Raw genomic sequence first — 17,067 nt, 5'->3', positions numbered from 1 at the left:
GAGTGGGGAACAGGTGTCCTGGCATATCAACAAGAAGGAACTAGGAGCAGTCCATCTAGCTCTCGTTCACTTCGAACCTCAAGTCTTGGGTGCCATGTTGCAAGTGAACTCGGACAACACGACAGCTCTAGACTATATAAGGAAACAGGGAGGGACTCACTCCTTCTCCCTTTTCGAGAAAGCAAAGGAGCTTCTTCTTTGGACCGAGGAACGGCGAATAACTCTTCTAACTAGGTTCATCCAGGGGGAAAAGAACGTGAGAGCAGATCTTCTGAGCAGAAGAGATCAGGTCCTTTCCACGGAATGGACTCTGCATTCAGAAGTGTGCAACGAGATTTGGGACCTCTGGGGGAGACCCAATATCGACCTGTTCGCAACGAATTGGAATGCGAGGTTGGAGAACTACTGCTCTCCGATATCAGATCCAAAAGCAGTTGCAGTGGACGGTCTCCTTCTGGATTGGAAGGGGATCGACGGGTACGCTTTTCCTCCTTTCAAGATAATAGAAGTGGTAAGGAAGTTCGTCTCGGCGGAGGGAGCCAAACTGACCCTCATCACCCCATTCTGGCCAGCCCAAGATTGGTACACAGAGGTACTGGAATGGATGATAGATTTCCCGAGGTCCCTTCCACTGCGGAAGGATCTTCTCAGACAACCCCACTTCGACAGATACCACAAAAACCTCCCCGCTCTCAGTCTGACTGCCTTCAGACTGTCGAAGGACTCGTCAGAGCGAGGGGGTTTTCACGCAAGGCTGCAAAGGCAATTGCTAGAGCCAGAAGACCTTCAACTCTTCGCGTGTACCAGTGGAAGTGGGAGGTGTTCTGAAGATGGGCCAGGTCCCAGAAAGTATCCTCTTCCAGTACCTCTGTAACTGAAATAGCTGATTTTCTCCTTTATTTGAGGGAGAAATGCAATCTGGCCGTTACCACAATAAAGGGATATAAAAGCATGCTCTCCTCTGTTTTTAGACATAGAGGCCTTAATATCTCGGAGGACAAGGATCTGCATGACTTGTTAAGGTCCTTTGAAACCTCGAAGTCCAAGACTATAAGACCACCTAGTTGGAACCTGGATGTGGTTCTTAGATATTTAATGTCCGAGAAATTCGAACCTCCTCAAAAATTCCTCATTCCTCATTCAGAGACTTGACTAGAAAGTCTCTCTTTCTCTTTGCACTAGCCTCTGCTTAGAGAGTTAGTGAACTTCAGGCTTTAGAAGGAACTGTGGGCTTTAAGGAAGATTCTGCAGTATGCTCCTTTAATCCCCTGTTCTTAGCAAAGAACAAAAATCCTTCTAAACCATGGCCAAGGACTTTTGAGATTAAGGGACTGTCCTCTTTGGTAGGGAGAGACTTAGAGAGGACATTGTGCCCAGTCAGGATCCTCAAGTTCTACCTAGAGAGGAAGAAGCTACATGGTGGAAATGTGGATAGCCTTTGGTGTTCCGTAAGAAATCCTAAGAGGATGATTTCTAAGAATGCTCAAGCGTATTTTATTAAAGACGTTATCAAAGAAGCGCATGCTTCCTGTGAAGAGGAACATTTAAGGCTTCTAAGAGTCAAAGCACATGAGGTCAGAGCTGTAGCTACCTCTTTAGCGTATCATAGGAATATGTCGATACAGACTTTTGTCGAATCCACCTATTGGAGGTGCAATTCGGTTTTTGCATCAAATTACTTAAGAGACGTACGAGTCACTTATGATAAGTGCTTCTCTCTCGGACCGTTCGTGTCTGCGGATTCGTTACTGGGGCAAGGAGCTGAACCTAATCCTTTATAGTTAGTTAAGTTAGTAATTTTTAAACGTTTTTTGGTGTTGTGTTTTTATGGTCGATTGGAAGGGGTCTTGGGAATGCTCCTTTCAAATCGTAGTGTTAACAAATGTAGTGTGGTCAGGTGGTCGGGATTGGTTTTTTGTGCTCCTTGTTAGTGGTTTGGACCTAAGCTCTGTCATGTAAGAGGGTTAGTCCCCGTTGATATGACAAAGGTGAAGGCTCTACCATGTAAGTGGGTCAGCCCCCATTGGTATGATCCAAAACAAGGCTCTGTCAAGTAAGCGGGCTCGCCCCCATTGACACGATCCAGAAGAGCTATCAGTGTCAGGTCTCATCCCCACTGAAACTCTTGAGGCAAGCAGACTCATAGACAGTAATCATGAAGTCTTCTGCCCAATAAGGTAGGAACCAAGGTTTTAAATAAGTTTATATATATATGACCTACAACAGATGTTGTTTCCCTGTTTTTATTGTTGTTTATATTGAGTAACTATCTCTTACCCGCCACCAAGGGTGTCAAGCAGCTAAGTATATATCTGCCGGGGAAGTTGCATGTACAAAAATGATATTGTTAGTATACAATAAAGTTTTGTACATACTTACCCAGCAGATATATACGATGAATGGCCCACCCAACCTCCCCTCAGGAGATAGGTGTAAGAGAAAATCTCTTCTGAAAACGGGAATGGTTCCTATTCCCGTCACCCAGCGGCGGGAGAGGGTGATCACCTGACCTACCTGTAGCGTGTGCCGCGAGTTTTGAATTCTGTCGGGACGTCAGAGACATAAGCTAAGTATATATCTGCCGGGTAAGTATGTACAAAACTTTATTGTATACTAACAATATCATTTTCGTGAGGTTGGCAGTGGAGCTCGTGGATGGGAGACATTCTCGTATTCGATAAATGGACATGTCATTTTTACCAAGTTACAAATGTTGTTTTAAATAAATGATTTTATTTTATTTTGTAAAATTATAATTACAGCTCACACAATATCAAAAAGATAAGAACTAAAATCTGTAACAAATTCTGAGTAAGTATACGTATTTGTAAAACATAAATTTACCAAGATCAAAGATGCAGTAACTTTTTTGGATTATAGGTACATGATTACAATTATAACTGACATACACTCATAAAAGATAAGAATTAAAAGCAGCAGCAACTCCTGGGTATATTTATGAGGAAATATATAAAACGATGTCATGTGAGAGAGAGGCAGTATATATGTCTCCTTGAAGTCAAGTACACAACTAAGCCATAAGCCACCTAGAATCTGTGAGCTGAGCCAGTCTAAACGTTCCCATTGGTGAATTTATCGGTTATAAAAGTAATGGAACCTCTTTCCCACCTGATTCTCCCAAACTGATGGCGCGTAATATCAATGCTCACCTTGAGTGAATCCGTCCACCACCCAAAACCTGTTATTGCTACTCATATGAGGGTATCTGTCCATTAAAGGATAAATATAAATCATAGTGAAGATGTTCTTGAAAGAAGTACTTAAGCAAGAATTTTATTTTTATGATTTTCAATTAGTAATTTATCTAATGCAATCTTTACTGTTTTTTTAGTTCTGCTCATGTGAATTTAGGTCTTCAGAGAAAGAAAACATTTTACCTGCATAACACTGATGATCATATCATTGTCTGGTATTTGTGGCTGTCTACTCATAAAGGCATCGAGGACCTTTAGAATGTGGTGATGCCCTCGTCTGTGAGCTTCCTCATAGGGTGAAGTATCCCATCCTTGCAACATAATTTCAGGGTCAGGTGTCATTGTTGCCAGAACCTGTTCAACCTCTTCAATCTCTCCAGAGGACACTGCATTCCAAAGCCTTAATGGTGCCTGTAAGTGATCCAAAACATTCATAAATGATCATGAAAACATTACAGCTGTACAGCAATTACAACTAAACCTCTCAGATCCAATTAATTATAGACTTCAAGGGCTGCCAAACAATGGAAAATACTTGGAATACATACATGACTGACCCTTAACTCTTACTACTACATATTCTTTCTTAACTTTGCAAAGTACAGGGTATAGTGACACTTGAAACTGAAGGAAGTAAGATCTATTAGCATTGCAGTACAAATGAAATATAATTAAAAAATTTTCTCTACATACAGTACTTTAACAAGTATATTGTCAGGAAAGTCATGAAAACACTTAGAATAGAGGTCAATTTCCATAAACACCTATTTATAAACTTCAGAATCTTGAAGTGGGTGGAAATGTTTTAGCATTTAAGATTTCCTAACAGGTAGGCAGCAGCAGGTTGCTGTGAACAGGATCTTTAGTGAACAGCAACCTATTTTTTCTAGAGTTCCACAGGGTACTGTTCTTGGCCCACTGTTATTTTTAGTGTATACAAGTGATATGGTTGTTTGCCTGGAAAATAAGATTGTTCAGTATGCTGATGATGCAACTCTTGTCGTTGTAGTAAAGGCTCTACTTATGAGAAATTAAGTTGCCTTCAGCCTCAACTGGGACACAGACCGGATCAGTGAATGATGTAGTCAGTGGGTTATGAGGCTGAACTCCAGTAAAGCAAAAACGCTATTGATCAGCAGATCTCGTACAGATTTCCCAACCCATCCTCCCCTTCAGGTGGATGTTGAATGAGTCTGAAGCTTTAACTATTCTAGGTGTAACTTTTGAGAAACATCTCATGAAAGTTTCAGCAAATGCAGCATGAAAGTTAGGGCTTCATATATTGGTATTATTTGTAAGGCCTCATATTTATAAAAGTGATAAAATCAATGCAACCTGTTTTAGGTCATTTGTGCTCTCTTTACAAGAATATTGTTTTTCGTTGTGGATGTCTGCTTTGCTTCTGACTGAGATGTATCTCCTTTAAATAGAGTGGTTTATGGTGGTGGGTTTCTGTCTCCTAATAGTAGCAGTTATGACTTGGACCATCAATGGATGGTCTCTTGTTTGACACTTTTTCGTAAGTTGTATTCCAACAGAAATCTTTCACATTCTCAATCGATCCCTGATCCCCTTTACCTGCTCAGAGCAACCAGATTTGCTGAACAGCAGCACCAATATGCAGTCAATGTGCCTCGCTGTCAAACTTATCAGTTCCAGAAGTCCTTTATTACTCACACTGTTGAACTTTCCCACAAGATGTCATGCAATTGGAACTTCAGAAGTTCAAACAAAGATGCAATGCATTACTATCCTACTACTCTTCTCCTTGCATATTAATAATTTACCTATTTATTTATTTATTCTTTTTTAATAAGTGGGGTCACTTCGTTATATATTTCCCTTGACCTTTTCTTACTTCTTCCCAATGAACACCATTAGTATCTCTAAAGTTGCTAACACAGCATATATGCATACTATAAATTTTGTGTGGAAAAGTTCTCTTGTTTAAACATAACTATTTATAGCCAACATATCATTTTGGCAAATATTCCAACCTCATGTAGGTAATTGAAACATGACTCTCCCACTGAATGATTTATTAATCTTAGCAAATTATTCATTAATGTAATGAAGTTTAAGCAGACATCCCAGTCACACTGATTAAATATGGACGGAATGGGAGTATAAATTCTGTAGTGGTCTGCCGTTTGCTTGTAAAAAAATATATATATACTTACCAGAATACTATTTGTAAATAACTTCGGTAAGCATTTACACCTATGAAAAAAGTGAAGTAACCTTATACATAACCAGCTGTAAAACTTTACTTAAGCTAATCAATAAAAAATAACACATTCATGTTAGCAGACAGTGGAAAGTATGATGGAAGAAAGAGAATATGAACAGAGATACAGTAAAATTAATGAAACAGGCTGCAGTTAGAGACCGAAGGGTCGCTGCAAAGAACATTAGGTTATGCCTACAGTGCACCACACAAGGTGCACTGACGGCACTACCTCCCAACAGGGTCCCACCACTTGGGTTAGAGCACATTAGTATGCATAAATTTTGAAAGCTTATCACTCAATCAAGTTAAATGTGCTGTATTTTAGAAATACAGTACTGTATCAGTCTACCTAAATTTTTTTCATACTTTAGGATGTCAGTCACAACTGCAATGATACATTAATTGGTCACTGGGTGATGATTGAAGAGGTAGTCTGATTAATTTACTCCAAAAGTCAGTCACCAGCTTACCATCTCATACTTGTCACTCAAACTAGGAGAAACAATCAGCACATTCAGTCACCCAGGAACATCATGTCTGCTCTTAATACTGCTGAAAAACTTTACAAGTAACTCATCCAGTAGCTTCAAGAATAGGATATGATCAAACAATCTTACCTTCATTGGCTCAGCATAATAATGATTGTGGTAAAGTACATTTCTTGTCTGATGATGTCATCTTTAATTGGAGCTCCTCTCAGTTTCACTTGCCTTCATTCCAGAAATAGTGATCCACTTCTAATGAAACCAATAACCATAAGAAATCACCTTGTTTTATAACTTACAATAACAGGATGGAAAGCTATGTACACTAAGTGAAACAAACCAGATGGGAACATGAGGAAGTGGGGTTTACCTGAACTGGAATGTTGATCCCCAGCCACTTGGGATTACAAGTACTCTCATCTCCAATAAATCTCAGGTTACAAGTTTTCTGAAATACCAAAGTAATATATTCTAGTAAAGCAATAGTTTGCAATACAGTACATATGCATAAACTTTAATAAGAAATGTTCACTTCCCACTTACTGTCATCTTTGGGTCTTCAACATTCACAACTACAGAGCAAGACCTCGCCAAGAGCGGGCGTCGCTCAGGTACAGGTGAACTTTCAAGATGCTCTTGGCTGGCTTCAGATATTAAATTCATTGTTTCCAAGTACCTCTGTAAGAAAAAAATTATATTGCTTGCAATTTCTGACAGAAAAGAGAATTCTCAAGAATATTATCATTTACTAGCAGTATTTCTACACAATAGGATTTTTCATCATTATTATTCACCTGTGAACAAGAAAAGCAAGTACCATTTCTGAAGAAAATTCTCTTAAAAATTCACTCTTAAACTATTTTTAAAAAAATTAATCTATTGTCTACCTTCACAGAAAAAATTGCAAGTAAGCCATTACTGTTAGTAGTGTAATGCATTACTCCAAGGACACCTTTTTAAAAGTAGGGAATGAACCATATATAGATTTGCCAATGCAAGAAAGTCATGCTGTGATGAAGCAGGATGATCTAGTTATGAACTGTTGGCTTAAGAATGAGGAAAGGATTTACATATTTCTTCAAGAATCTTGGTTGGTCTTTTAAGAAAGATAAGGATCACATTTGTAGAGAAGACAAATGATACTGTAAATACCAAGTGTAAGAGCATATGTGCCCATTGTAACCAGACCCGTTCCATTCACCACCAATTTAAACTCTAAATGCACTTGATAGGAAATAATTTAGATGGGGTTTTGAAATGCCAAAAATTCTTAGGAAATTTCTTGCTATATTTTTTAGAGCCAAAATTAAGGACTTGCCAGGAGTCATGGTAAAAAATATGAAATAAAATTACCAGTCAAGAGCTACAATACAGTACAACTACTTGATGAGAATTGAATTTGGATGTAAATCGAAAAATCAGGTAAATATTTATTAGGGAAATACGGCATCATCATTGTTTACCATCATGAATTCAGTCAAGAATTGGAAGCAAAGTACAGTTAAGTATTAACACACTAACTCCCTGGTCATTACAGCTGTTGAAAAGTAAGGAAACTTCAATCAAATATGTATTTAAAAAATATTTCAGAATATGAATTTGTGAGAAAAGTTTAGATAATAAATAAGCCCTGAGTGTCTCAACATTCACAATTACGTAATCATTTAGTAAAGAAGTCCAGATGAAAATAGTTAGTGACCGTAAAACCATCAAAATTTTACATATTTAGCATTCATTTAATTTTTGCAGAGTGAGAACCCAGAGAAGATTTGGCTATGAGAATCATATCAATTTTTATCAAGAATTTTTTTTTTAATTCAAGTAAATAGCCAGCAGGTTGAGAATCTCACTAACATTTGGGAAAATTACAGAGCAGGGATAAGATTCCACACAGTATGAACAGTGAAATTATTAGACACAAAAATCTTGCATAGATTTATGAAGGTTATAACACTTATAGGTATTATTTTAAGTTTGTTAAAATAAGAATACCTTTTTGGATTGGCCAGTGTTAAAGCACAATAATGAAGGATGTGAAATATTTTGATATATTAGGTGCAATGAGAAATACTATGTACTATGTTAGGGTTTGCCAAGACAATGTCAGTGGTTCAGTATAAATGACATACAAAATCACAAGGAAAATTCATGAGAATAATGTTAGCAATGATAGGTAATAAGCCTAAGTGAGTTACAACTTAGTTGAACATATTAGTCCATTGAAACCGTTCCAAGCTTCTGCAAGTAGTATACTTTCACAATGAAAATAAAACAAAATATTAGTCCATTAAAACAGTTCCAAGAATCTGCAAGTAGTATATTTTCATGATGAAAATAAAATCTATCTACATCTCTCCCCAGATAACTGAGAAAATCACTGGTGTATAACCTGCACACAACCTTCTCCAATAAAAATATCTACAATTCTTACTAAATGTATGACTGTTGTACCGAGGCTTTATCTTATGAGTGTTTCCTTACACATTCACCATTATCGCACTGAAGTTTCAGTAGTCAATGGAAAAAAAATTAAGTCGTGCATTTTTATAGCAGTCTAACTTCAACTTTGCCATCAATATTGCCCAATTCATGTAAAGTCTGGTGGCAAAATAACAATGTGCAAAAAAATGTAACCTACAAACCACCTTCAACATGAAAATTTCAAACAGTTAACAACATTCAAGTATCAGAATTCAATTAAACTAAAGCACATCCATGAAACAACAATGAACTCATCAATTTTTTATTATGAGCTTATCAGCAACTGTTCTGTTGAGCACTGATGTTGAAATAGTACAATATCATGCTGTCAATTATTGGTTGTATAAACTTACAAGGAATTATATGGTGCTCAGTTTATTATATTTTATTCATACATAATGTATATGCAAACATATGTTGAAGTGACCTCCAAAGTTTAAGTACTATGGTACACTCTTAACATTCATAGTACATATATACGGTACATAATTACTGTACGCAGACTCATCAATGGATCATATGAAGGTAAATAACACTGAATGACTTCATAGGTCCCAGCATTTGGCCTTTGGCCAAAATTCTATATTCCATTCCATTCCATTCCATATAACAGTAAAATGCTCAAATCCACAATATGTACAATATATTCCAATCAAGATAAGGGGAAAATCACCAAGAATAAGCTAGATTGGCTCACAATTGCATATCTGTCTGTAACATCCATCAAAAGTGTTCGGAATAGAAACCCTTAGCAGATGAGAAGAAATTGTCTGTAATAAAATAACTTGATTACTACCCTGTATACCAAACCCAAATACTGACTGTAATTATATTATCAAGCAATTCACTATGTACATTATCAAAACAATCATGTAAAGTACATTACTGTAGTATGAAAAACAATATGATGAGAAATATGCATGTAGTATATTAAATTTTCTTTATAGCAAAGCACTAAAATAAATAAGAGTATGCAATTTAATTTATTGATATTTCATATCCTATTAAGCCACAGTTTTCATGAGAGACAAGGTTTGCATATAAAATTAGCTCCCAGTATCTGTGAAAATATAATGTAGTACAGTATTTTTAGAAAAGGGACACAGCATGCACAAATTTGGTTCCAGTTAGTTTGTATGTTTGTAGAACAGATGTACAGGTGAATAACAGGCTTGTGTGGGAATGCAGAAGCACTAAAGCAAGCATTTCATGATTGGTAGAGGGTGAGAGTCTATCCACAAATAAAATAGAATCATGCACCAAGATTCCTGTGTGTGTCTGTTTGTGTGTCTGTGTGTGTACAAATTTCAAACTCCTCTTCTACTTCACCACATTTCCATATAAGCAGTGATGTATACATTCAGTACATAATGCTGGTTAACTTCCAGTTTTAATTTTAAAAATGTGCTTAAGCTTATTTATAAGCCTCATTTTAAATCAGCCTCCTTCACAGCTTAAACATTAAAATGTTTAGGTTTGGCAATTAGACTTGAAATACCTTTGACATTTTCCTGGTGTACCAAATGGGGTCTAGCTTCTGAAAACATCAATATAATTTACTCAGTTATCATCACATGGGAATGAAAAATTCTGGAACTTATGAACAATGGTAAAATACGCATACTTGGTCTATTTGCTACTCCTCCTCCTTTAGAATCAAAGTTCCCAGTTACAGGAGGTGGCCTTTCCAAAAGAATGAGTAGCATGTTGAAAGTTAAAAGTATTCCTTTGTGGGAAAATATATGTACAGCTATCCTCAGAACTGATGCTACTTGATTGCATAGGATTCCATTCAAAATTCACTAACTGGCAACTTAACATGCTCCATATTTATCTATTATTTCAATGCAAAAACATGATTATTGCATACAAAGGCCATAGTATGTTCCATAAGAGTGAAATCTGTCATCTATTTCAAAACTAAGAAAATGCCACATGTAGCCAAATTGCAGTAAAAACGCTCACAAACCATTTTCAAAACTTTCGTTCACTCATCGCTGATGCATTTGACCAAAATGAAGTCTTCATCAAACCTTAGTTCAATTGTTAAATAAAAAAAATTTAAAATTTGTCATAACATTAATATTGCTTCCAAAGCAACCATAAAATGTGTAATGGTCCTATTCGATTGTTTTTACGCCTCAACGCTGAAAAAATATAAACACGTAAATATAAAAGTAAAATGAGCGTGTGTAATGCAACCATTAGTGGCAGTGCAAACATGAACCATCTGGTGTAACAAACGTAGGTCTACAATGAGTAACGACAATGAAATTAACTTGAAAACACTTATTTTATATTTGTTAAGAGGAATATTTGGATTTTCATAAAATAAAATTATTTATGATATATTTCTTAACCACATGAAAAATGATGGCTTATTAACAATTTAATTAGTATTCGTTTATATCAAAGGCAAGATTTTGTTCCTAGGCCTGGGTGTTAGATTTCTTTACTTTACACTTAGCATTCACGTCTCTATATTAACAAACTCTGGCCAGAAAGGAAATGAGGTTATCTACACATTCTTACGCTACAAGTTATCTTATGGAATAATTAATTACATCCGTATACGCCAAAAGCGAGCAGAAGAACTATTAAGAAAATAATATTTTAAGCCAGTTAAAAAACAGTGTACCATATGCCTTGATATTAATACTAACAGACATTTTGATTAATAACCATCTTCTCCATATAATCAAAATCATCATTATCTTACATTCCTCATAGAATAGCAGTCTCTACAAATAAATTCATTAGTAACAGATTACATTTCAGAAGGCTTAGATTATTTTTTAGGCCTATTAATACTTTTGCAACATACAGGCAGTTTAAATAGCCTAAAACTTCGACACTCAAAGAAAACCTGTTGTAATTCATATTCCTATTTTGAAAATGTTATGACTATTGAGCTTATTAGGTCTACTGTTATAATTCTACAGAGGTAGTCATGTTGACCAGCCTGAGGAGCATGTATAAGTGTGCCATCATTGCTGGCACCGCTAACCTTATCACACCATACTTTGAACTATGCAATGTAAAAAAAAAAAAAATAGTTGAAATCACACAGATTATGAATATATAGGATCATATTTTCACACAGATTATGAATAAATGGGATCATATTTATATAACCATATGGGAAATAGTGCTAGCTGTGAATTGCAAACTTTTCAACATGTATGACATTAGAAAAAGAAAAAAAAATGTTTAACATTACTTGGCAATGTCACGTCGAGTCTGAGAATCAGGACGAAACAAAAAGAACAATGTCGCATCACTGTACATGAAACAAAAAAAATCATGTTGCATCAGATCTGAGCATCACTGTACATATAACTTGGAAATATAAGTGGTAAAACAAGAATCAAAGCAATATGATGAAATATACGTACGTTTTTAAAATATAATCTACTTTCGGCTTCCATTGGTTTTTGTTCTTTTAGTTAGGTGCAAGTGGGTATAGAATACTAACTTTGGAAGTTTTTAATAATTTTACATCATATTTTACACTAATTTTGGATGTTTTTAATAATTTTACATCATATTTACTTTAAACACTGACACTTATCTTCCATCTTGAAAGTACAATCTTATAGTCTATTCCCAATAAGAGCTTCCACTCTAACCGCACTGTTTATCACAATTATGCCTTCTCACAGATATAATCTTATCAGTACAGATACCGCAGAGTAAGGTCAACTAGAAATCAACTAAATTAGCCCCTTCTACTTTATATTGGCAATTTTCTCTCTGGAACGTCAAAGAAACATTTGTACTTCTTGTTTAAGACTTCACGCTTCCACTGCAAAAAAATATTTTTTATTTTTTTATTCGGCACTCTTTCTATCATTGTTGGCATTTAAAACCTGCCCCTTTTCCGATCTCTAGTGTATACGTATACCTCATTCTATTTGCCCCTTTTCCAATGTCTAGTGATGTATCCCTCATTTTATAATTTTTTAAAATCATCTCCACAAAGTTTCAGAACTTGCTAATGAGAATGTTTCATTTACTATTTTCATACATTACAAATTAAAACGACAACTGTATGCTTTTCCTAAGGTTATTTGGGGTTCAAATTTCTATGCGACTCCTGGTGAGCTCTGACCCAGTTTCCTTGGATTCACACCATTTTTTTTTTTTTTTTTTTTACATGTTGTGTTCTGTCCTGCAACAGAAAATCCAGTACCGAAACAAAACACACCAAAAAACTGAAAATATCTTACCTCTATCTTTGGTCTGTGATAATGAGACACAAAGCACATGATGATGACGAAGATGAGAATGCATCCCAAGATAACGGCCAAAGCAGCCCACCAGCCGCTCCATCCAAGTTTTACTTGGCCTCCACTACCATGGCTTCCCCCACCACTGCCGCCGCCTCCGGAAGCTAGTTTTAATAAAATCATATTATATACTCTTTAATTCATGGCCTTACACATGTACACTGTGCTGGTGCAATAGAGACAAAAGTACATAAATAATTATTTAGCAATTGAATGTTGTCTTTCAATACAAAATGTTATGGAGTTTTATTTCTTTATTATTGAGTCAATTTCTGTACCTAAAATATATATATATCATATATATATAATTATATATATATCTATATATATATCTAAGTTTTTTAAACACTTGAATTTTCTTATCTAACCTAAAACTTCAGAGATAATATTTCAGACGAATTTCCATAGAACTTCATTAAAAGTATAATTTTTAATGCAAGGATAGTAGTAGAGCATAAACATGAAGAATTATCACATGCTGAATATGTAGCTACGAGAATGTAGGCCACAAAGAGTAACACTCAAAAAAAAATTAATGCAATATTCAGAAGGAATCAACAATGGCAAATTTCATGATTTAATCATATGTTTTCACATACGTACATTATTATACTTGATACTACTACGAAAAATACTATTATCAGCATTATTATAAAAAATACTTTAAATTTCCTCAGTACCATTAAAAGTATAATTAAAAGTAGAATTATTCAAAACATTAAAATTTTAAAGAAATATGGAGATATTAAAAGTTCCGTATCACCATTTCACACCATTACTGTATACAAGTATATGATTATCATCTATATGTAGAGATGTAGTGTGGTTCCAACACTCACCCGGACTAGAAGCTGACGAATGACTACCACTCTGAGCAGGAGTTGTATCAATAACAGGTACGATGACAGGCAAGGGAACAATGTTCTGTATGAAGTAGAATGGTTTTATGCTTTCCCCTTCTATCTCTAAGAAACGTGGCATCAAGGGTAGCTTGAAAGCTTTCAGAAGTGATTTCTTGGCCTGGAAAATTGTGAAGACAACACAAAATCATATCATCATTGTGAAGACAACACAAAACCATATCATCATCATCATCATATATACCAGAATGGTGTACTGAATGAAGTCAAATTGATTTTATAGCTTCATCATCTACTAATAGGAAATTTAGTTTCAAGGGCAGTTCAGTAGTAAGTTACTGCCAAGAAATACAGAATGCACGACTCAAGACAGTGTGTGATGTCATAAGAAATCGCACTCAAAGCGATATTGGAGGATTAGTCCCGGTAGTGGGGTAGTGCTGTCAGTACACCTTATGCGTGGTGCACTGTAGGCATTACTCAAGGGTCTTTGCCGTGTCCCTTCGGCTGCTAGCTGCAACCTTTTCATTCCTTTTACTGTTCCTCCTTTCACAGTCTTTCTTCCATCTACTTTCCACCCTCTTCTAACAATTGTTTCACAGTGCAGCTGCGAGGTTTTCCTCCTTACAGCACTATAAACTTTAGCGCCGAATGACCTCACAGGTCCTAACACTTGGCATTCGGCCTAAATTTTATATTTTACTTTACTTTTTCTCAGGAGGAGTAGCTTTGCTAAGGGAGAGAGGTTCAATGTAAAGCAAAAATGGAAGTTCCCCTGATGAAAGTAAAAAAAAAAAAAAAAAGTAAAAAAAAAAAAAAAAAAAAAAAAAAAAAAAAAGGATCATCTTTGGTCGTAGCAGCCTACTGGAATTTTGACTGAATACTTAGAAATTTGTAGATGTTACTCTAAACAATCACAATGCTTATACAAACGAGTTCCGAATCCATCCATACACAGACACAATGGTATGCTGTTTGTTTATGCCGTTATTGGATTTTCAAGGGAAAATGTGCACAATATAATGTATATAAAAAACAAACGAACTCCAAAATTAATATATTCCTTTAGCATAATCTTTAATGGGTGAAAAACAATACTGTACTACACTGTTCACGCAAAATCACTATAAAATCTGATATTGATCTGTGATACAATCTCTGTTTCTTTCTTTCCATTTTTCTTGTCTCAAATTTCTCTCATAATGACCAGGCTTGTTTTTAATGATTCGATCTATTGATAGTAATCACTGCAAATGTGATCATTCCTAAACAAATCACAAAATACCGTTACAGTAATAACTAACGACCTTGTTATGTTATGTACACGTCCTTATCGGCATGGTAGTGTCATGTACAAGTGAGATAGACACCATGTATAATATAGTATTTTAGGTGCTAGGATAAAAAAGAACTTTTTTTTTGGTAATTTCACGCAATGATTGCACACCCTTATTCAGGTAAACCAAGTCAACGAATGAAAAAGTAAGAGTTCCAGCTAAATATAGGTATTTATAAAGCATCTGAAGTCTGTATAGTTAACATTTCTCGCAAAAACCACCAGTTAGATAAGTTATTCTTTTCAAATTTCCAACAGCTGATTTTTTTTATCTTTAGCATCTGAAATATTAATAATATGTAGTAGTAGTAAGCGGGATATGCCTTTGAAACGGCCCTACTGCCACCGAGTTTCGGGATGGGTAAGAGAAATGAGCAATCACTTTATTCACTGAACCAGTGACGTACATTCTAGGCTATACAAGTTTTCCGCTGTGATCGATCCAAAGTTACGTGGGGTTGAAATTTAGGCATTTATGAATAGGCCTTGTCAATAGCGAAGGATACTACGTCTGATATTTCAGAAAATCAGTCGTTCATGAAACTTGCAACAAAAGAAATACAGACAACTAATAAAATCTAAAGCTTTCCTTAGAGCAATATTTCAACCTGAATTAAGCAGTAGCGTCAGATATATTCTCCAGTGATGTACAGTTCAAGGCTCTAATTCAGTACTATAAAAAAAGGAGGATAAATATCTGTAATAGTCTACAATTCAGAAATTATTTTCGTCTTATATAGTTGAAAAAATGCCAGAGTCTAGACATTCGACATTAAATATTTGTATAGTTATTGCCTGATATTCAATAACCTGGAAAAAAGTAAAACAATTATAATTATAATTATAATGAAATATAAATAAACCATAATTGCCTCAGCTTACCAATAACATAGGAATGCGTAAAGGAAGATAAACTTTTGTTTTGGGGATGGAAAAAAAACTCACCTTCACATAACAGTTCAGGCTCGTATCTTCACCCGGTTCTGTCGAAGACAAGCACTCGATGACGAAACTGTACCGGGTAAAGGGCTCGAGGGGCACGGAAGTGTTGGCACTGATGCCTTTTCTCCCGGCACTCAGCCCGAGAGTCAAATTGGTAGCGCTACCGTCGAGGGTCAAGGTCGGCAAGACCTCACTTGTCGGGAGGATGCCCACCCTCCACCCTCTACCTCCCGGGGTCAAGGGGACCGTCTTCTTCCCTCTGAAGACGTGCCAGATCAGTTCATCTGAAGTAAAAAGTAAAACATTTAGTACGGGATGCATCATCTGAGCATTGGAAGCGGTGAGGATGCACTGCAAGTTACGGAAACATTTGTTGGTAGAGGACAAAATTTAGTCCAGTTAGAGTCTGAGTCAAGATACTTTCTCTCTCTCTCTCTCTCTCTCTCTCTCTCTCTCTCTCTCTCTCTCTCTCTCTCTCTCTCTCTCATACACACACGACACTCCTCACACGCAACCTGTAAATTATTAATCGTTGGATTGCACGGTTCGGGGACAGCGTTTCCTCTACTACTAAGTTCTGGAATTCTTAACTACTTTTTTTTTTAACGAGGCCCCATTGTTCTTACCCCTTTTCCTTTGGTCCTGAGGTACAATTAAAATGCAACCCCCACCCCCTTGGAGGAGACTTAAAGAAACGCCCCCTGAATAACACATGAGCCTCTGCATACGGGACAAATGACATCATCTTTATTTATGGGGAATGCCGGAAAATAATAGCATTCTCGCTACCCTGTGAACTGTGAAGGTCATCAAACAGAGTAGGTTTGCGCCCCTCACATTGTAATGGCCTGTGCTTATTACAGAAAAAAGAAAAATTGCATCTTGGTTTTTGGAATATGTGGATAACGTGCAGAATTGAAAAGGTGCATAACTGCTTATTTGTCTAAAGAGAAAAATATTGATTGCTTTGGCAGTAAATGAAGCGTGACAAAAGGCAGTGTGTACAGGAGGGGGAAGTACAGAGATTGTGAATAGGGACGCTGAAAGCTGCGAGGCTGCGGAAGGCGTAACACTTGTTGTTCAACTGCTAAACTCTGGGACTGGGTGAAAGAGTATGATTATGTTAGTAAGTGGACGGGATGAGTAAGATTGAGTGTGGCACGAGAAAAAACTATACATGTGCATGCGATGTGCATGGGGCAGAAGTGGAAAGGAATGAGAGAGGGAAA

General features: G+C 36.2%; 1 protein-coding gene across 5 annotated transcripts in view; it reads right to left on the bottom strand.

Annotated features, from left to right (window-relative positions):
- LOC135201025 (uncharacterized) overlaps positions 1-17,067 on the bottom strand; it is a 91,878-nt gene that overhangs the window by 21,460 nt on the left and 53,351 nt on the right. Inside the window, exons 3-9 of one of the 5 annotated variants that reach the window (XM_064229865.1) lie at positions 15,842-16,122; positions 13,540-13,720; positions 12,641-12,804; positions 9,910-9,948; positions 6,474-6,608; positions 6,301-6,378; positions 3,399-3,626 (exon numbers count right to left, since the gene is read on the bottom strand). In XM_064229865.1, the coding sequence (XP_064085935.1) occupies positions 3,399-3,626; positions 6,301-6,378; positions 6,474-6,608; positions 9,910-9,948; positions 12,641-12,804; positions 13,540-13,720; positions 15,842-16,122 (1,106 nt within the window). The remainder of the gene's footprint in view (positions 1-3,398; positions 3,627-6,300; positions 6,379-6,473; positions 6,609-9,909; positions 9,949-12,640; positions 12,805-13,539; positions 13,721-15,841; positions 16,123-17,067) is intronic. The other 4 variants (XM_064229866.1, XM_064229868.1, XM_064229869.1 and 1 more) reach the window with 4 other exon arrangements.

This window comes from Macrobrachium nipponense, chromosome 27, assembly GCF_015104395.2.
Source record: "Macrobrachium nipponense isolate FS-2020 chromosome 27, ASM1510439v2, whole genome shotgun sequence".
NCBI lineage: Eukaryota > Metazoa > Arthropoda > Malacostraca > Decapoda > Palaemonidae > Macrobrachium > Macrobrachium nipponense.
This window is presented reverse-complemented; position numbering and strand designations above follow the sequence as displayed.